Here is a 21,589-nt window from a genome sequence, read left to right as displayed (position 1 = left end):
GAACGGAAGGGAACGGATGGCTGGTTTATGTTCAAAATAGCGTGGGTGTTTCTAGAGTGGGTGGGTGAGCCCAGCGCCGCATCTGTATGGAGTCATCCTAGTGCCCGTCTCAGCCAGGTATCTTCCGACGGGTTGGCAGTTTCCCCATACAGAGGATGGCTTAGCTATGGTGTGAATGGTGTCAGCCATATAACAATGGCATTACCTTCCTGAGTATCACAGTGGTAATTAAGCAGGCGTTTAAGGGAGTTCGCTGCTATTTCAGCCTTTCAGCAACTGTTTGAGTCATGCGCCAGTCCCCAAATGATGGCGATAGCATGTTCGTAAGAATGCCGATATGAGTTTGTGGCTTCATCAAATTGTTACTGCGGAAGAGCGTCCAGAAAATAAACACACCCTGTGGCGGTCGGAGGAAGAATGGCTGATATTAACTTGATGTCGAACATTCTACACGTGAGAATGGTGAAGGGTCGTGTCAGCATTAAAGCTCCGTACATGGTCCTTCTTGGGGCTCGGGGCTGCCTTGGTCGTGCCTGGGCTTATTAATGTATCAGCGACAGGCTTTCCATTTCAGTGATCCAGCAACAGATGTATAACAGGTGTGCACTCATTGCGTCATATCACAGCACTGACATCGGAAACTCAGTATTTAGAGTCACGCACCCGTCGTGATCAATCATGCAAAAAGTATGTAAGTATTTTCTGAGATATGCGATCGTCTAGTGTTTATTTTAGAGAAGCCGCCACTGCCGCCGACGCGTCAATTTATAAGTTAGGTTGATTCGACGTACAAGGCGCTGGAGCTTTGCCGTTTGACAATATTAATATCTATAGGTCGTATGTGTAAAAATATTCAATCTGCTGCGAAACGCGAATTCTTCCGCAATCGCGCGCCAATTCGGTAAAATATGAAACTGATGGTCAGAAATGAGGGTCAATGTTGCATACTACTTGCTGTTTGTTTGACTCACGGTAATGGCGCCATAATCGTTGAGAGACCAGCCAGAAGAGCGGTAGCGCCAACAGTCCCCAGTCTATTATACATTGCTCCCGCGAATAACGGAAATGCAGCGGCAAATGCTGACCGCAATGCACTATTACTTGCCATGGCAGAGGCAGCGATTGGGCGGTATGCGGTGACAAGGTACGTGAACGTTGATGTGAAAACAAAATATATCCCAGAGCCGAAAGGTACAGACGCGATGATTGGGGCAATCCAGTGGACTTGCGGATATGTAGTGAATGCGAGCCAGAACAAACCTGTAGACATGGTAAGCATCACGCGACTAAGAAAGACTAGTTACTGACCCACTGGCACGAGTATCGCTCCTACCTGACCCATAATAAGCCTCATCTCAGGAGGTGGATTACCGTTGTGTTTGGCAGTTTCACGGGCATATAGTCTAGAAATGAGGACCATTAATATTGATTTAATGCTGAACGCCAGAGAAAATGGGACCCCCCTGTTCCAGAGCGGTTGTGTTGAGATGGCTGAAAGCATCCCGAATCCAATCCCAATGAACGCTAGTCCAGTGTCTTGCATATTAAATCCATGAATATTTTCGAAAATAATGGGGAATGCTTGGAATGCCAGGTATAGGATTCCAAGAATAAGGGCATTCCTGGAATGATCAGGACTTACACAGTGTCAATAAGTTGTATTGCCCTTACCAGGAGTCTAAAAGCAGTGCCATTCGGTCGAATATAAGTAATTCTAGTAAAGATGCCACACCGTTACTTGCGATGGAGCGGAGATGATCCTTGATGACTTACGAAACGGTTTGTAGCAACTGACGAGGATAGCAGAAGTAAGAGTGCCTTCCCGTCTATCCAATGGAGCATAAAACTTTGGGTCTCCAGTCGACTTCCGCAGTCTGTCGAGCGAATTAATGTATCGTGTAAAGATGAGAAGAAAAAGAGAACATCCACTCCTACCTTCTTGCCTTCTTCTTCAGGATCACTGGGACGTACGTCTCAGGAACAAACTAAATTCAATTTATAAGTCAATCCATCTCGCAAAAGAAATACAAAACGCACTAAAAGCAACATCAGAAACTCTACGAAAATCCAGCACAACTGCACTCGATACGTCCATTCCCAGTATAGGTGCTGTCAGAAAAATGTCAAACGAGGATCAAGGATCATGCCAATGAGTCTGACCTGATTGATGAATCTACGTCATCACGTCATATCAGGAACAGTGCTGCCAAGGAGTATGAAAAATGTACCCAGAAATCACAGGGCCAGCCACTGGTCCGATAAATGGAGATCTTCAAGATGATCAGTCACTCCATAATATAATGTGGCTGTTAGCGTTGTTCGAGTAAACCTACATGGTATACACAGCCATCGGACTTGGCACATGAATCAGCAGTATATCGAACAGAACGCAAATCCAAGGGCCTACCTTGCAATACTCGAATTCGGAAACATATCGCTTACACTACCTCCAGCTACACTCAAAAAGGCTGATCCGCAGAATCCAGTGATAAGGCGAAAGACCAAGAAAACAGCTGTTGTTCTGTTGTAGATCCATCATCCATTCTGGTAACAAATGTACTCACCGATGTTGGGAGCGAACACCACGGGGAATGTGAAGATGAAGAATAACGCATAAGATATTTGGTATACAATATTTCGGCCTGCCCAACTCCTTGAGAGTACGCTTTTGGATAAAAATATTGGACGTACCATATACTTCGGACAATGGACCAACGAGGAGCGGTCCACTTCCGAGACCTACGACAAATAGACTAATTCCAAGAACGGTCACTTCTTGTGAGACATGGAATGTTTCAGCGACACCTTGTTCTGTGAACGCAGCCTGGAGCACAATCAGTCTCAACCAAAATGACATACAAAATGACTCGCAATCGAAGAGGTACATGTCACACATAGAGAGGCGGAACTGATGATCAGGACCGCGAGCCACCGTCTGAACGAGGACATGTTCTGCGGATTATCCTCCGGCTCAAGGAAGACGAGGTGTGGATCACATTCGACACTTTGTGAGGCAGACACTTTGGTCTCTGTGGTAGCGGCATCGTGGGGCTGGTCAAATGACCCTGATATCTTTGTCAACGTCGACATGGTACGCCACAAGCCCAAGGACTTTTAGACTATAAAGAAAAACGGAGGTCGATATTGTAAGCAGGTGCGAAGCGGATGACTGATATAGTTAACACCGAATGCCATTGGTGGAGTATGGTTGTAGCGGCGGCGGCCTCACATGAGGGCGGCATGAGCGTTTGAACTGCCGTGAACCAATTGTGACCGATTGGACAAAGTTGCCGCAACAGCAAATACATATGCGTCTGCGATTGGTCTGCGACTGGCAATTGCAGCAAGTCTTCGGAACTGTGTGATGAATCTGTTGCATCCGTGTGTGGAAAGTCGAAATCACAGGCTCGTACAAATAATGTTGGGAGCCTGGAGGCATCCCAAATTAGGAATTGATCATACATATGAGTCAGTATAAGTTGGACGTTTTTTATAGCCATGCGATAAACCGATACGAACATGCAAGAAGGCTCATGTTGCAACTCACCGCTACGTTAACAGTGCCCTACTCCTATAGGCGGCAGCCGACCAAAAGTTGATTCATAATACAATGAGAAAACGGCCCGAAATTTGTACCTGAGAGAGCCATATCGTTCGTCTTTGCAAATCGAGCAGCAGCTAGTGGGACCTGGTGGGACCTGGGTGGGTAAGCCAATTAATATTACTACACATTCCGGTGCAATCGGCACCCGGCAGTCACGCAAATGTCACAGTAAGTCACAGCATGGTTACATAGGCACAGTCAAGCAAGACTCTGCGCAAGTTCAGTTAGTATTCGGATAAGATGAAAATATATATCCAGCAGCGCACAAGTCGGCACTTCAACTGCAAGTGATGCGTGCCATTATTGTCAAAAACTCCGTCACGACACATATTGGCAGGTGACATTTCAGCGTGACGGGGGAAAAAATCCGAAAGGAGGCTGCAGACAAGGCGCCGGAGCTTGCTAGAGTGTAGCCTGTAGGCAGAAAAGAGAAGCCACGTGCTGCACAGCCGCTGCACGAAGCCCTTGTTCTAAATTCTAATCCTACACTCGTATCTCGCTTCGGGGTAGAATTCCAATTTTCCTTCTCTCTCGGCAAGTCGGTCGGCTGCTCTCACCCTCCGCGACAGGAGCAGCACACAAGCCTTGACAATTTATTTCGTCCTGCACGCTCAAAAAAACTATCATTGAGGAATATCATAGACATGGAACCAAAGTATGTACATTTTTGTTCAAAGGATGGGATTGGTGAGGAAGATCAATTACAATACGATGTCAATGTCAACCTATGCGAATAAATATGTCGGGACAACGAGTCACAATAACTCGCAAGTCCCTGCAGCAAGTCCCCAACTCTGGTCTTGCTCGAATTTGAGGTGTCTAGTCATGAATAAACCAGGCGCTGCATATTGTTGTAACAGCGGTAAATCTGGCACGAGTAACTAACTAACACAATTTTTGAATCACCCGGCCGGGTTCCCAGATTAACACAATGCTTTGATCAAGAAGATATGCCCCATCGGTAAAAGCTCGAACAAGTCCTAGGAGGTTATAAAATACCTAGTAGATTTTACAGTAAACAGGCTGGTACGAAACAAGGAGTGTGCCGGAAGTTATGGTTATGTCAATAAATCATGAGCATATCAAACAGAAGCGCCATTAGCGAGAATCGGCAGACGGTAGAGTTGAAATTTATTATTCATGGTAAGGCTCATAGCAAGTGACAAGAACAGCTGCGGCAAGGTTTACTTATTGTATGTCAATTAGAGCGTAGAACTTGGGGCTTCAGGACTTCCGTAGTCTGAGGGTACATGGCATATCAGCATAGTTCAACATCGCCCCGGCACACGTTGCTTTCCGTCCCAGAATAACGAAGACGCAAGTCTCCGGCACGAACTAGACGGTGACAATTAAATCGACCACAAAGAAGCCTGGTCTGCTCACCGGGGCTCGCATGAAAAAAATCTAATAAACCGGGTACAGTCGTATGTGATACCCGACTATATAATTAGTGATCATTTTTGTGGGGTAAAGAAACCGACTTGGTCGATGGCAGATGCGACCTGGAAAATGGAAAATAGAAACACGTGCGGTCTTGGTAAACATATAAGCCGGCATTCAGCGGGCCACTTATGGGTTTGGTGAATGGCGGGCCGCGGCCTGCCTTGGACGTTCCTGGCCGCTGAAATGATACCCGACATCTCACATGGTGCAAACCGCCATGGGGTTGCATCAACTCGCATGTAGCCGAAAAGTTTACATCGATAACCGGGAACTCACTTGCCCAACCGAGGTGAAAGATAGGTCACCTCCTCCAAAAGCCGACTGGCACAAGCCAGTTATAAGCCGGAATCAAAACGTCAAAAGTAAAGCGCGTAGGAGATCGACTCCTTACATCATCAGTATCAATTCAAATAAAGGATTGTTACTCATCATATGCTACCGGATCCCAAATAGTCATGAACCGACTGGTCACAAGATTAGTGTTTGGGCAAAACTTTGAACACGACCCTCACAGATATTATGAGCGAGGTCAATGACAATGCGCGTGACTGTACATACAACAGCATTCACAGGTGACACCAAGTGAAGTAGAGCTTAGAATCACAATGTCAAGTATCCAGTGTGGATTTGTTTTCAGGATCTAGGACCTTGTGAGTTATGAATGATAGCAGTCATGCTATGGTAGCCAAATGGGGGGATGTCGCTAGACAATGATAATGGGCACGAGCGTTCTGCGCTGGGTCAGCGGTACTCGACCGCATTCTGACAAATGCACAGGAACTATATTTGGAGCAAGATGCCGGCCTGCATTGACGCCAGGATGCCAATCCGAAACCTTTACGTTAACACTTAGCAAGTACTCGCCCATGAGCGCTGAGCGCTGAGCACTAGGCGACGTGATTAGCGGAGTGTGCCTCAGAATAACCCAATGACTGGTTAGGCTATTCCAAATTGAGACAATAATGCTCTTACTTACTGTTAACTGAAGCCGTCTCGGATTGTATAGCTCTTCTTGATGTCGAGACAGGCTTTTAAACTCTGATTGAGAAGCACACAAATGGAGCGCTCGTCACAGTTGAAAGTGGGAAAGAACAATTTGGCTGGTGTTCGCGGATCATTGCAAAAGGCCGTTAATGGAGTGCCACGAAATGTCGTCACATAAAGTAGTTCACGGACAAGAAGTCATGATGCCATGTTGAATTGTGGGTGTCAGGTGAATTGGTCGGCCTGTGACCAAAACATGAGTGCCCGATAAAAACAGCATATTGGAGCATATCATCCTCAAGCTTAAGCACTTAAGCTACTACTCGGACGAAGTTGCAGCTGATCTGAGGCCTTGAGGTCGCAATATGTAGGAGATCGACTTATCGAGCAAATAATAACTCGATGGCTGATGGCCTGGAATTAAATCGCCGATCCAAAATATAGCCTGACGAGCAAAGTTCAGTTTAACTCGGTGTCCAAATCGGTTTTAGAGCGTTTCACCTCTCGCTGCTTGACAGTTCTAGTGCTGCAGGCGGATCATGATTCTATTCCATCCTTGCGACCAGCAGATGCAGTGGCCTAGGCTTTTTGACAGGTAGAAGGGCCAAGCCCGCGATTTGTGCGCACGACTTTTTCACCCTCCCACGAGATGTTCAAGTTATGTGTCTTGTGACTCTCAGCCGAGTCAGTATCATCACGTCCCTTGGAACACAATTTAATGGTGCCATTCCGCAGTTCAGTAAACGCCGTCGCGTGGATGAGAAATCTGATACCCCTTTCATATGGTCATTTGGGGCCTGTAAAAATATGCGTGAGTTGGTCACCAGCTGCACTCGACCGTGTGTCGCATATTTTGGGTAAGTAACTCCCGTCGGGGCCTAGTACGACTCGACGACCCTCATTCGCTTGCGCCACATCCTCAAGTGGCGACGAACGCTGGCAAGCCCAAGTTTACATTGACGCTCGAGGCTTTCCTGAACAGTGAATAATTGGACAGCGCTGAATTAGAATTTTGCGTGATCAGGAAACGGAACGTTCCTTGAACTATTCTAAAAGGACTCGGGAAGCTGCATTTTGACTTTCAGATTAGTTATCTGCCATCATGATTAAGCTTACCTTGCCGCGGTTTGACGTCCTTGACAGCCTTTAGGGTTGCCTAGATGGTTTAACATTACTTTTGCAATCAATTTACCGGTCAACAAACTACCCTTCGCTACTCCTGTTGTCAGAGCGTTTCGCCGGTTAGTACCCAGTTTTTGGTAAATGGAAACGTCCTATTTCTGATAGATGGTATCCACGTTGATCCCGCTATCTAGTTTGGTTCCCGTTGTGAATTATAGCCGGCTTCAGAATCTTAGTGTTTGCCACCCTCATAATTCTAATGGTTACACACTAAATGCCCTGAGCAGTAGCGTGGTGTCCGCCTTACAACGAGACATTCAGTCAAGTTGTAATTACAACTCTAGACAGGTATGCTAAAACTTCCAGCACTCGATGCTGTTAGATGCTCTGTCAAAAGGAAATTCTCCCCCCCAAATTTCGACGTCCCTGGCACTTTCCCCGATATTCGACCATAGATTGCCTATCGCTTCCTGAGGAACCGCCGTATCGCTCACGCGTCCACCTTCCAGTTCTTCTTTGCAACTCTGCCGCTATCCGGTTAGCGGACGATATGCGGGGGAGTTATGTGACACCGACCTGCATAGCTTGGCTGATATCCGCATCGATGACTGCCAAAACATCGGCCATTGCGCCATCCTCTTCCCATCTTAAGCCAACAGTTGCTTTTACAATAGAAGAAAGGATGCCCAAACTCGCGAAACCCATTCCAGCTCCATATAGAGAACGAGCGCGGGCGAGGGCATTATCTAGCTCTTGTGTGGGAATAGCATGGATACCATTGTGACTAGTCGTGAATAAACCATTTGTCGTCGCTATACGTCTAGCACTGGTCTGACGGAGGCGCGATCGTGCTGCGGCTGTAAATGCAGCTGCAAGACTGGGGGTGCCAGTTGCAAGGAGATTTCGAGTGATCGCGCGCAAGCTGTTTGGGAGTTAGCATGGTCAGCGCTCTGACGTGGCAGCGGAAATGACAGGCACTTGCTCATCTATCGTAGCATTTGCAATCAATGTGTCCACCTGTGAGAGTAAGATGCGTATGCCGTTTAGGTGGGATTTTACGGTGTCTTACCATCAAGTTACTACAAACAATGCATCAGTAAATGGGCAGGCGTGCTAAGGGGTAAGACGGCAACTTACACATGCCCCAGTGTTTTGGCAGTCTCGTTGTGTGTATGGACAGGTGCGACTTCGGGAGCGGGCATTGGAACAGGATGAGCGCTGGTGATTGAATTGTGAGGGAGGACACGAGTTGTCGGACAGCTGGATCCGAACTTATTTAACGCTTGCGGTGCATATTCTCGGGCATCAGCCCAGTTGGAAGTGTCATCATATTAGAAGCCAGGACTGGTTCCGCAACTATTTCGAGGCAAGTCAGATCATCACTGATGAGCACAGGGCTGAGCAAAACCTTTCCGTACGGGTACGTACAATCGTGGACGTCTGTGACAGCGGTCACCTATTAATTGCCGTGATGATTTGGAAATGAATGCTAAATGCGTTTTTTCATTTTTCCTCTATGTTAAGTCATCATTTCTGTGTCACAGAGCCGGACTAATCCAATGTTAACATGTGTCTGGATGATTTCTACTTGTCGCCTTGGTCCGTGGATTGGAACGGAGTTTGATAATGAAACATTATAATGCCACATTTTTATTGCCTTGTTCCCCTATCCTGCTCCTAACTATGCCCAGAACAAGACCGCAACCCAAAGAGACATTCCCTCTCGGTCCTTTCACTGTCCCTCGAGTATGGGTAGGTCTTTGGCAGCTATCAAGTAACGCTTGGGGAAGCGCTTCGGCAGCAAAGATCCGTCAAGCAATGGCTAGACACATCGAAATGGGTTACAATGCCTTCGGTGAGTCGCGAATATCAGGTCATGTGTGATTCCCTGCAATCGTGAACGCCGTTTTTTGGTAGATATGGTACGCAATCCGCATTCCTTGATAGGTCATTCAAATAAAACTGACTTCGCCGGTATCGGCGTATAGGGTATGTTCGAATCTGATTGAATTTTGCATGAGCTGAGCAAGATCTCGTAGCCGATCATTATGGAAGCGCGGAAATACTCTACGTAAGTTATGTTCCTCAGTTTTACCCAGGTCACGCATCAAACCGAGCTGGCATTTTCAGGGGCAATTCAAAGAATCACTACCCAGCCAGGCAGGAGTTGTCGGGGCTACGAAGTGGTGTGTATTCCGACAAACAGAACCGTCGCGTTCTGTGGTGGAGAACGCGGTTCGGGAGCGTATGACACGCATGCGCACCACCACTGTGGACTTGTTGCAGGTGGGTGAGGGTTCGATATCCTTTTGATAACATCGTAATCCTGTCCTTTCGTAGTTTCACTGGCAAGATTACTCCGACAAAGGATATCTCACCGCCCTCCAAATTCTTCAAGACCTTCAGAATGAAGGGCTCATCAGCGCGGTCGGCCTGTGCAATTTTGATGCCATACGAACAGATGAAATATGTACACAATTGGGGCCTGGTTTCATCGTTTCCAATCAAGTTCAGGTCAGGATTCTAAACCAATGCTTCATTATAGTTCTCACCATCATCTAGTTCTCCTTAATTGACACTCGACCCCTGCACGGGATGGCAGATGTATGTGAACGGCACAATGTGAAATTATTGACATATGGCACGCTGGTACGTGTATCGCTTTTCCTCGCCCTGATCTCGGATCACTACACAGTGCTTGGCAGTGCGGTGGATTTTTGGCAGATCAGTGGTTAAATCAGCCGGAACCAGACCTCTATTCCGGTGTTTTGACGCCATCTCAGCGCAAGGTACGAGTCTCCTGTTCCGTGTAGGTCGCCTAGCGCATACGGCAAGGTCTCATAACCGTCCACAGTATCTCGATATGATTTTGAAGGCCTGGGGAAACTGGACACTTTTCCAGTCCCTCTTGGCAGTGCTGCGTGATATCGGCGATCGTCATGGAGGGCTAAGCATTGCAAACATAGCCACGCGATGGGTCCTTGATCACTCTTTTGTCGGAGCTGTAATCATTGGTAGGGACACTCATCTGTCTTCGAAGCGGAGATTTATTTTGGTTTTTGCAGGCGCCCGTTTGGGAGTTTCTGAGCACATTGATGACAATGACCGTGTTTTTAGTTTCAGGTTGACTGACGAGGACAATCGTGTCATTGAAGCAGTACAAGCTCGGTCCAACGGCCGCCGGATGATTACCTTGATAGGGGACTGTGGGGCCGAATATCGTTAACATGGCTGTACCCTATCATTTTTCTGTACAGCTATTCATCTTGTGATTGTGTGGTGTATCTTTGATGAGAACTCGAAAATTAGATCTGTGTGCATATCTTCAGGATCAAATTATTAACGTGCCAGAGATAATATACTATTTTCAGAACGAGGATCTGCATTGTGGGGTCCGAAGGTTCGATGTTATACCCAGCCTCCAGCCGACGTTCTTCCATGTGATTTTACGATCCACATCACATCAACCCTTTGATTCCATTGCTGTAAACACCAACATCACGAGCCACATCGGTTCTGTACGCCGTTTTTGCTGTGTTTGTTTAGCATGTAAGATCCGGGACTCGTGGAACTTCATCCCGTACTCTGTAGGCTTCGGAGCTTACTTTTTTTTCCTTGCATAGCAATGATCTCAATGAATTATATATTTGTGAGTACCGGCTGCTAGGGGCGATGCAAATGAATGATATACAGTGACGGGGGATATTGTTTCACGAGCATTAAGGTGAAAATCTAGTAATGCAATGTGAGGAACGACAGAGTTCACCGATCAGAGCCACAGGTGTAACGAGGGTGAATTATAGTTTGCTCATTGAATCGGCATGTTTGGAAATCATGGTTGATGACAATCTTTGAATCGGCTGGAGCTTCCTTTTTACATCACGCAAAATTGCAGTCTTGGGTTGCCAGTCTCGGAAAGCATCTCGCAGACGAATGAAATCATCTGAAAAGAGCTCGGCGACTCTATCATCAGCGATGAGGTCACGGAGAGCCCAGGGAATCTAGGGGAAATTTTTCATTGTGAGAAAGAGATATGACAGGCAGTAGCAAACCTCGTAATCGTTCTGTTCCGTTCGCGCATCAAACGGCTCCATTGTAAGCTCAACTTGTGAGTGTTGTCCAGAGTCGGATAGGAAAAGGTAGTTGATTGCGAATCTGCTTGCAGGGTCAATCACATTCATTGGTAGAAGAATAATACTCACGAATATGTGGCAGTTTCCTCGTATGCGGTCGAATGTCCAACCCCATTCAGCGATCCAGCGGTTGACTCCGACAAATGCGCAAGTAGTCCACCGTCTGATAGCCCTGCATTTCGAATACGTAGCAGGAGAACGAGGAGATTGGACAGGAAATCTGAAGAACTAAAAAAAATTGCGACGTGAGCCGAACTTGCGTGAAATGAGTGACATGTTTGACACGCACTGGTATGCATCTCCATCAATGTAAAGCGCACGCAAAATTAAGGGATGCGTCACTGAAGTGAACAGCCCGGAGTACAGCCCTACTACTTGATCATTCAAGGACGCAATATACACCATCTTGACCTGTTGAAGATGATGGCGTTAATCTGAAGACTAATCAGCCATGGGCATAGTGCATACTCCATTATCTAGGACGTTTTTCAACGCATTTACATAGTCTCTTGAAATCTGACTGTCGGTATTCTGGTGGATAACGCAATCACCTAACAACGTCCCACTTCATGCAACTTACTTACCTGAAATTCAAACAGCTCCCGGGCAGCAATCGACTCGAAGTACTAGGTAATTCGGTATAAACTTGGGTGCCCAACGGGATTGCATGACTTACCTGGATATAAGGTAGGACTAATGAGCTCGTACTCAGATATCTCAGTGGCCCAAGATGAATTCCACACAGGGCCAGACAACACACCCTTTGCGGAGGGTGTGTGATATTGTCACCAGAAGCAACAGCAATTGCGCTGGCAGTCAAGTCACGTGGTGCTGTTCGAATGTGCCCGTCGGTGATGAGGCGATCCAATATGTGAGTCGAAACAATCGATCCCTGGGAATGCGTGGCAAAAAAAATTACATCGGCATTCTGGAGGTCATCCATCCATTCGTTATTCCCGATCAAGTTCTGATATAACCTGTTTTCACGAGGTGGTCGTGTGAGCATCAAAGAGATCTTGTTGAGGAAAGTTGTCTAGAACGCACTTATCGACTCGGCGGCTGATAGTGCCCTCGCCTTCGAGGGGTATCTTGGTAATTTTTGATAGCTTCACGTCGTGCTTGTCCTGGAATTCTTCCAACGCCTGAACAGCCATGTTCACAAATTTTGAACTTGTCCCGGTGGGCTGCATAACGATCAGTCAAACTGTGATACACAATACACGACCATGTACTAACCTCACCGATGACCGTCCGCATGACAGCGCCTTTGGAGGCTGCGTATGAGTACTATGTTTCTTCCTATGAAAAGAACGCACCAGGGAACCACCCATGCACACCAATCACAACTACCCTTTGACATCCTCGCAGCACGTCTTGTTGTTGTCCTCCGATCACATCCCACGAACGTGGGAGCGCCTGTTCATAGGGCTCCAATAGCCGCTCCCCAGACTTTCCCTTGCCTTTCTTGTGTGAGGCAGTCTCATCACGCGCAAAGAACACTTCGCTGACATATTGGAATGTCTTAGAAAGAGCAGACGGAGGCTCGGCAGGCACGTGTGCACGAGGATGCATGTGGAAAGTATCGTCCCATGTGGGCAAGACCAAGTTCGGTGGAGGAGGGGTTGTAGGTGTCTTTACCCCTGACTTCTTCGAAGGCGTCGGAGATGGTGGACACTTGTTAGCGCCAAGCCGGATGGCGTTTGAAGAATTGGCCGAGCCAGTAGTAGGAGTAGATTTGTCTTCGGGTTTCTTCTGAGCTGGAGATGACGAGGAAGGAGAAATATGTGGCACACCCGTCGAACCCGGAGATGGGGTATTGACATCCTTGCTCAACGGAGCAGAGCAGGTGGTTGATGGAGGGCTAGCGGTCGGACTAGCTTCATCCTCGTCCAAATCCATAACTTCCATTTCTTCATTGTGACTTTCATTCGTAATGCTCTTCATCGCCATTGCACGAGCAGAAAAAAAGGAGATCCAGCCCGATCTGTTATTGGTAATTGTAGATGATATCGGATTTGCTTCGCTAGCAGGAGGTTGTGAATCCGGCGAAGGGGGAACAGCGGTAACTATCTGGTTCAAGGGTTCGTCGTTTTGGCTAAGCTCCGACTGCTTCCCTTCTCCATCGGAGACAATTTGAGTACCCGGAGGGGAGCCTGTGAGTAGCACAGGAGTAGACGAGCCTTGGTACCACGACCACGGGGAATACCATGCAGAGCCTTGCGATCCTGATGCGTCGGTGGACAGCACGGAAGGAGCCTTCTGCGATGCGATCTGCTCCTCGGTGCTATTTTCCGACTTTTGAGGAACAAAGGTCGAGTCGACAGTTGGCTGTGCCGCCGTCTCACTGACCGGCGACGGCAGTGCATCGGAAACAACCGATGAGATGGCTGGAGCGTTTGGAACTGGTTCTGTTTGTATGTGATTCTCAGACGCTTGATCGTTACTCCATCCAAGATACGTCCACCATGTGCTTGTCTGCTCGTTAGTAACCTCAGTGACACCTGCGGCACCCTTGCGAACCATCTCCTCAGGCTGAGCTATAGTACCTGCTGCGATATTCACCTCGGTTATCTCTGCGACCGGAGCAGAAGGGCTCGCTGTAGCAAACGGTATGGATTCTAACAAACAATATGTTTAGTTACGCGCTAATTGTGCGTGGAGGACCGTAACGAACCTTGCGTAGTGAATTGTTGCCTGCGAGACGGAGATGACTCTGCTGGAAGAGTCATAGTTCTAATATCATCACGCTGAGCTGCAGCGACGGTCTGTTCAAGAGGAAGCTTTGGTCGTCCGAGTAAAGGGATGCTCAGTGTAAACCGGCTGGTAGAGTGATTGAGTGTCAAAGTAGACTGTGAAGTATCACTGCTTCGCAGGGCAGCGGACGGAGCCGCTGGAGACAGCTTAACGGGCGAAGGTTTAGGCACATCCTCATCCAGCGGGGAGAGTACGGAGATGGTGCTGGGTCGAGAGTGATGGTCTGCTGGCGGCGAAGAAACTTGATATGATGCCGAACGAGAAGCAGTCACTTGATCGTCTGAACGTGACTTTGTAGGTATATCCTGTGGCAAGGATGAGGATGGAGTGCTTTGCCCAGCATCTCCAGTTATATTGAGAATAGGTGGTTGATGTGGGACTGAAGAGACGGTAAGAATGTCTGAACGTAGAGGTTCCGATGATATCGATGATCCCTTCGCGGACGCTTGCACCGAGCTCGGGGGTCGGGTCGTCTCGACGCCAGATTCAGGTGATTGTCCGCCTTTTGCTCGGGTCCACGAGGCGAACCAAGACTTATGAGATGAAGTTGTGACGGAAGTATCGCGGAGAGGGATAGAATCAGAGGGAGCAGGTGCTGTTAGATTTATGGAGGTTACAGCTGCACCTGGCTGTACGGTCGTCATGTCGCTCTCGTTAGGCGGTTCTAGCGTAGGAATAGAATGTGAACCTGAAAATAATATTACACATTCAAAAGTGAGACAGCATAAAGATATGAAAGGGTACCTTCTGCTGCAAACTGCGAGATACATTGATCATGAGTAGTCGGCACTTCAAGTTGCCCTACTTCGTGAGCATCGGTAATAGGCTGGTTAGAAGGAGCAGGGGCTGGCACGTCTTCTGAAGATTGTTCTGACTGAGCCTTTGACATTGAACTTAAGGTAGAACTGGGATTAGCTTTACGCAGGATCTGAGGTAGCTTCTCGGCTGCGGTTTGGGACGACGAAACCTGCAGTGGTTCTCCGAAAACCAGAGATATGGAAGGAATTGAGGATTTCTTGGTAACGATCATACGGTTCCAGCGAGGGTGATGAGGACGAGAGTTCATGCGAGAGAACCAATGGATTAATACTGTGGCGAGTCACTGAAACATCGAACAACGATCGTGGCAAGTGTGCAGCGTTAACTAGCAGAGTAACGCCAGACACGCACTCTAAGAGCAGCTTTCCTATTTTAGCCATCAATGTAAGCAACACGTGTCGTGTCACGTGATTAAGCCACGTGTCCACTTGCCTCTGCAGTTGAAAACTGCTCGTGCATTTTTGAAGGAAACAACCGCCACAAGATTATCATTCGGGTGATCGATATAAATAACAGAACTTGGGGTCACCTATGGAAGATGGTAGCTCCAATTGATGTACAACATGATATGCAAACGTCTCTACGAGTCCTTACTGGTTACTGACCTTACTTGAAGAACATAGGGTCATCCGGCGACTTCATCACTCTATTGACCGGTTTGGAAAGTACCATACGTACAGCTCCTGGTAATCTTATGATTGTGATATATCATGAGGGACTTATCCATAGACCGCCTGCTCCAGAATGGAGACCCTTCATAAGTACATCAAGAGATCGTTTACCACAACACGGATGTCATAAAAAATATGGACCGACTGGGACTCTTAAATGCACCGAGCAGGAAGATCTCAGACAAAGAGCACGATCATGGTTCCATACCAACAATGAACCTTTTTCTATCCTGAATGCTGAGCTGTAGCCATCCTCTACATATGGCACATGATATCTGTTCCATCACCAAGTTAAATGCCCACTCGTCCATGGTGTACGAATCCAAACGATCAGCTACCATTACTCTTTTCAACTCTCCCATTCTTTTCTGCAACCACAAACTGAAGTTACTGAACTCTGGATCACATGAACCCCGTTCCGTTCTTATCGATGCTACTTACAGTCTGGGACTAGAGGTTTGCGGAGACGCATTTGTGCAATTGGGGAGAAGAAATGCTTAATAGCAAGCCAGAGCACATCAATTGGGTTAAGTCTGGCACAAGAATCGGAGCATGGCTGAATTTCAACTCCAGCTTGCCGGATAATGGGGCAAGATAATTTTCCCAGGTGAATCGAAGCATCGATCCTCACCAAACAGTGGGCTGCTAGGTACAAGACGGTTTGATGAATTGATTGCGTTGGCGGCACCAGTATGCTGATGGTCAACGACCTACCAAACTTGATAAGTTCAGTGATGCATGTGCGAATAAGAACAACCACGTTGTTGCTCTGTCAATTGAAGGAGTACCAACGACTGTCTCGGCCAGATCTTGATCTACTGATGGACGGAGCTGTTTGTAGAAATATCGTTGATCTTGTTCGAGTGCCGTGAACGTTCCACCTCGTGCTGTGCTTGTTGTGACAGCCTGCGAAATGGGAGACGGGGAATGATTAATGAGGTCCTGGCTGCGGGAGTGCCATTTGGAGTGTTGTAAGCCGGACCTATTGGAGCGGCCGGGTGGATAACTTGTTTCGACAGGGACACGCGGTCAAACATGCACATGTGTTATGAGGTGATGCACATTCATGACCGTGACTGACATCAAAAAACACGTGCATCAATCCTGCACGTTCTGGTCGCAACTGCAATTGTGATTGAGTGTGATTACGGATGGAATAGAGACAAATACGACAGCGTGCGTACATGTTACGCCACAATCATCCTCTATGCCACTAGGAATTGAATACATGTGCCTACCTGGGCATTGCATCTAAATTGATAGTGGCGTGCTCTCTCGATTTCATCAATGGGAGGAGACTAGCAGCAGGGGCCGATGATCAGATCGTCGTATGGACGCATGCGGCAAACGAAAAAGAGTTGTGTTGAAGATGACAGAGTGGGCATAGAGGAAGCTGCACATTCACTCTAGATAGTCTCCGCCTCGTCAGTGGAAAGAACAACATTTAAATCTCAGGTTGGAGACTCATCATAAACCAGTTTGACGCGCATGCCGAACCGTACCAAATTTGGTGCTACATGCGTTGAGCAACAAAACGACCCGCTTTTAACCCGACCATCATGGTCACGTTCAAACACCCTGACATACTTTGTCTGTCTGGCTTTTTCGGAGGATAAGCAGCTTTCGTGACTGGCTGTGAAGAGTTCGTCGTATAGTAAGTATGGTCAGTTCCTCAGAGCGAGTCAGAGAAGCCTGAAGGAGATGTGCAAAAATGCTCCCGTACCGTCCCACTAGTTGGACGATTAGATCAGGACGCTGCTGCCCACTCCAATATCCCCTCAGGGACTCCACAACCATCAAGAAATTGACATTATACCCTTACTCATATTCCCTCATCTGGATTTCACGAGCGTTGTTCAAGCCTCAGTTTCTTCTTGTGAGTAGTAGGCAGGGGTGGGGTAAATGATTGGGGAGGATATGCCGTCTTGTGAAAGAAGTGAGCTTCGGTGAGCTATCCGTTCACCGTGTCACGTCGCAGAGTTCTTCTTTTCCACCCATTAACGCCGAGTTTGATAAAGGTCAAATATGTGCATGATATAGGTTTTTTCAATGAAACTCTATATTTTTGGTGCACACAACCACCTGCGCACCGGTTTGTAGGTGTCAGGGTGACCCGCCACTGTAATCATTACCATGCCGACTCCCAAGCAGCTGATCTTTGGAGCCGGAACGCCGGAGCACCACTTTTCGCAATTTACCCTCTTTTGCTGTTGGTTCCATTCGACTTTGAAATCCACACCACATCCCCATTCAGTCGCCTTGTGGGTCGGTCGGTCCAGGTTGGATCATCTTGGATGCAGTGCGCAGGCTGCGCAGCTGTGTCATTTAACGTTTAACTTCGGTAGGTACTCAAGTCGTTGCGCCTTATCAAGTTTGTCTTGTCTGTCAATGCAGATATCATTGATACCAGTCCACATTGTATTTCGGCGATAAAACTGCCGGGTGGTGGTCCAGGTCTCAATCTTTGCTAGTTGACCACTGCTGATCGATGCCGTTTTTCGTCCTGTCAGCTTTTATAGCGAAAAGTCAGTCTTAGATAATGTTGGTGATGTCTCACTCGATCTTGAGTCTGACTGTTGTTTCGCAACTGCAGCCACTATTGCTGTGCTATACAACCGGGGTGAAAAAATAAGCACTTATCGAGGGAATTGTTGATACCATAATAGTCGCCACCAGCACTGACATTTGGGAAATAGGTAAGTCGACAACACAACATCACTGAATCAGCTATCTCTCTGATAATCCTTTTATAATTTGAATTGGTCTGAGCAAGCAAAATGACTGATAACGCTGCCCTCGGAAATCCCACGTGTGCTACATTGGAATGCTATACTCTGCATACATTTGCAAGACTCCTCCTAAGTTGGTACTGCGCCAATAAACCGTGTCTCACCACCAGCATCAATATGCTGAGTTTGTCTCCTCATATGAGCTGAATTTACTTATTCTGACCGGCTATATTGGCATATCTCCCGTCGATTTCGTGGACAGATAAATTGGGTGTTCTGCACGGATGCTTTCTGTTCAGGTGGGTGAGAATCATCAGGCTCAAGCCTGCACAAACTCCGTCAGCGTGGTTAGGCCTCGCCACTAGGAGAGGTCCTGCGGAGTATTCGTTTTGTACGTCGACTGTGATAGCATACTACGTAAAGTGGTGAACTTCAAGTCGAATAGTTTCTGAACGTGCCCGCGATGGCGAACATGAGATTAAAACTCGATTAATGTCACATGTGCATGTGACAGGCGTGTTTGTGACAGTGTCGCGTTCAAGTATCACTTGGACTTGGCAAGCAACTGCCAGTAAGACCAATAATACTTCAAATTGGCTTGGTCAATATGCCCCTCATCCGCATAGAAGTGAGCGATTTCAAGTCTTATCGGTGCGCCCATATAATACTTTGTCAAGGACTAATCCAATGTTTACCGGGTCTACCTATTCTTTTCCAGGGGCCACCAAGTCATCGGACCGTTCAAGAACTTTACCTCCGTTATCGGCCCCAATGGTGCTGGAAAATCAAATCTCATGGATGCAATCTCTTTTGTGCTTGGTGTAAAGAGTGCGCAGCTGCGCAGTAGCCAGCTCAAAGATCTCGTCTACCGCGGCCGCCGGCTCGCCAAAGGCCCCTTGGATGGCTCTGAGACCACGCAAGACCAGGGAGACGATGATAATAGTGATGGCGACGGTGAGGGAGAGGGGACCGCTAAGAAGGCATGGGTGCTTGCAGTGTTTCAGGATGAAAAGAGAAAGGAGTGGTTATTTCAACGAACGTATGTTCTACTTGGTCTGACTTACCCGGGACTTCTGACTGTTATTTTCCGTCCAGCATATCGACCACTGGAACGTCTGAATACCGTCTCAACAGTAAAGTCGTTACCTACTCCGCGTACAATGCCGCCCTGACGTCTCACAATATCCTCGTCAAAGCCAAGAACTTCCTCGTCTTCCAGGGTGATGTCGAGGCTGTCGCGTCTCAGTCTCCCAGGGAGCTTTCCCGCCTCATAGAGCAAATTTCGGGTTCTCTTGAGCTTGCTCCAGAATATGAGAAAGCAAAGGAAGCCCAAGAACGCGCAACAGAGAATGCGACCTTCAACTTCACGAAGAGGAGAGGGATCGCGGGCGAAATCAAACAGTATAAGGAACAAAAGGGCGAAGCAGAGCGATTTGAGAGCTTGTGCGATCAAAAGGTGCGCCTGCGTTACCATTCTTTCAATACAATGCTCATACGTTCCCAGGATGACCTTATCTTGAAACGCATTCTTTATAAGCTATTCCACATCGAAGAGGCGCTTGAAGCGAATGCCCGCGACATTCAAACAAAGTCAAAGGCCCTCGCTGGCTTACGTGCAGAGCATGGAGAGCACGAAAAGGCTCTGGAGGATGTGCGTGCAGAGCAAGCAAGGGCCCGCACAGCAGTCGTACGAGAGGAGAAGAAAGTCAAGAAGGCCGAAAAGGCGTTAGAAGCCAAGGTCAGCTGATTTTTCTATTCACCACTTAACAAAATTTAACAAGTAGTAGGAACCTGAACTAGTAGAGGTGGACGCTCAGATCAAGCACTCGTCTAGAAAGCTGCAAAATTCGCTGAAGATAGAGGAGCAGGTTGACAACGATGCTGAGCGTCAGCAAGCTAAGCTCCACTCGCTCAGGCGGGACCTTTCCAATGCTAGACAGGCCGCAGATGAGGCCGCAGGTAAGCCATCTCTAGATGCATTATATTACATTGTTTCATACTCTTCATACGCAGAGGCCCACAGACGTGCATCTCAACATAACACTTCCCTCAGCGAGGACAGTCTAGCCGAATATCGCTCACTGTGAGTCGCGCACGCGTGTGTTTCGCAGTGCTAACGCCACAAACAGAAAAGCATCAGCCAGTGTCCTCGCCGTTTCTGAGCGTCAAGCCCTGGAGACGCTTAGTCGAGACGAAAAGACAGCGTCTCGGACACTTACTCAAGTGAGGGCCAAAGATGAAGAATTGCAACGGAACCAGGAAAGACTGCGCGGCGACGAGCAAACTCAGAAAGCCAGCAAGTCCGAGGTACGTTTTTTTCTGAGTTCAATGTATCACATCTGCTCATTGTATTATCAAAGCTCGAGGAAAAGCTTGCTGCCCTCCAGGGCGACCATGCGCGCTCAAAGCAAGAATACGAAAACCAGCAGAGTGAACGGACAAGGATCAGGTATTTCTCTCGTCTCCAAGCACTTATCACACGTCATGTCATTGTTATCCCGCAGCCGTCTTGAGACCGAGACGAACGAAAAGCTCGCGGATGTCTATCAGCGCTTGCTCCAAGCAGGCGTCGATAGGAACGAATCCGAGCGCGAGGCAAAGCTTAAGGAGACGCTCGCTAGTCTGCAGCGCATCTTCCCAGGTAAGCGTCGCCTGCCTTGTCCGAGAAAGTCACCATTCACATTTCACAGGCGTCCGTGGGCGCGTGGTCGACCTCTGCAAACCCACACAACGCAAGTACGAGACAGCGGTATCCGTCATCCTTGGGCGTAATATAGACGCTGTCGTCGTGGACGAAGAAAAAACTGCCATCGAATGCATTGATGTGCGCTTCTCTGCCTTTTGTCATTGTTCATCTAGACTAATCTCGAAACATGGTAGTATATGCGCACCCAGCGCGCCGGTCAAGCAACTTTCCTCCCCCTCGACACGATCAGCACCAAGCCCATCAACGACAAGTTCCGCTCATTCGCTAGAGGCGCACGTCTCGCTGTGGACGTGATCCAGTATGAGCCTGCCGTAGAGCGTGCAATGCTCCATGCGTGTGGGAACGCACTTGTATGTGATACGATGGACGTGGCGAGGTATGTATGTTGGGAACGGGGGCAGGAGGTGAAAGGTGAGTAGATATTCGTTTGCGAGAATTTGGACTCTGTATTAAAATTTGCACAGCTGTTACATTGGAGGGCACCGTTATCCATAAGAGTGGGCTTATTACTGGTGGGCGTAGTACACATGGGGGAGGAAAGAAGTGGGAGGAGAAGGACGTGCAAGGTAGGCAGCTCACCGACCATGGTCTCTCACACTTATTGATCTGTAGGCCTCACCCGT

At 47.9% G+C, this 21,589-nt stretch overlaps 4 protein-coding genes across 4 annotated transcripts; 1 reads left to right on the top strand and 3 right to left on the bottom strand.

Moving 5' to 3' along the window:
• Positions 1–635: 635 nt before the first annotated feature.
• On the bottom strand, positions 636–3,090 carry DFJ58DRAFT_690618 (major facilitator superfamily domain-containing protein; the record flags this gene model as incomplete). The annotated part of the gene is made up of 14 exons (XM_041383376.1): positions 636–914; positions 972–1,260; positions 1,309–1,622; positions 1,672–1,714; positions 1,774–1,874; positions 1,936–1,985; positions 2,038–2,109; positions 2,161–2,173; positions 2,229–2,270; positions 2,334–2,354; positions 2,408–2,513; positions 2,565–2,642; positions 2,692–2,824; positions 2,860–3,090. 14 exons carry the CDS (start codon positions 3,088–3,090, stop codon positions 854–856), a joined length of 1,554 nt encoding a protein of 517 aa, XP_041237382.1. The 3' UTR covers positions 636–853.
• Positions 3,091–7,328: 4,238 nt separating this feature from the next.
• On the bottom strand, positions 7,329–8,355 carry DFJ58DRAFT_864037 (uncharacterized protein; the record flags this gene model as incomplete). The annotated part of the gene is made up of 5 exons (XM_041394116.1): positions 7,329–7,677; positions 7,730–8,075; positions 8,109–8,170; positions 8,223–8,232; positions 8,291–8,355. 5 exons carry the CDS (start codon positions 8,353–8,355, stop codon positions 7,507–7,509), a joined length of 654 nt encoding a protein of 217 aa, XP_041237381.1. The 3' UTR covers positions 7,329–7,506.
• Positions 8,356–8,836: 481 nt separating this feature from the next.
• Positions 8,837–10,525, top strand: DFJ58DRAFT_864033 (Aldo keto reductase; the record flags this gene model as incomplete). Its single annotated transcript, XM_041394115.1, has 8 exons — positions 8,837–9,008; positions 9,193–9,224; positions 9,284–9,439; positions 9,494–9,667; positions 9,716–9,802; positions 9,859–9,942; positions 10,008–10,167; positions 10,219–10,525. 8 exons carry the CDS (start codon positions 8,837–8,839, stop codon positions 10,377–10,379), a joined length of 1,026 nt encoding a protein of 341 aa, XP_041237380.1. The 3' UTR covers positions 10,380–10,525.
• A 425-nt stretch (positions 10,526–10,950) lies between these two features.
• On the bottom strand, positions 10,951–13,809 carry DFJ58DRAFT_669188 (uncharacterized protein; the record flags this gene model as incomplete). Its single annotated transcript, XM_041382766.1, has 10 exons — positions 10,951–11,154; positions 11,206–11,308; positions 11,356–11,514; positions 11,576–11,697; positions 11,755–11,817; positions 11,871–11,912; positions 11,963–12,263; positions 12,331–12,470; positions 12,523–12,551; positions 12,603–13,809. The coding sequence occupies 10 exons, from the start codon at positions 13,807–13,809 to the stop codon at positions 10,951–10,953; spliced, it is 2,370 nt and encodes a 789-aa protein (XP_041237379.1).
• Between the last annotated feature and the right edge of the window lie 7,780 nt (positions 13,810–21,589).

This window comes from Suillus subalutaceus (genome assembly GCF_016647625.1).
Source record: "Suillus subalutaceus strain FC151 chromosome Unknown DFJ58scaffold_182, whole genome shotgun sequence".
Classification (NCBI taxonomy): Eukaryota; Fungi; Basidiomycota; class Agaricomycetes; order Boletales; family Suillaceae; genus Suillus; species Suillus subalutaceus.
Note: the sequence above shows the minus strand (reverse complement) of the source record. Positions and strands in the feature narration are given on the sequence as shown.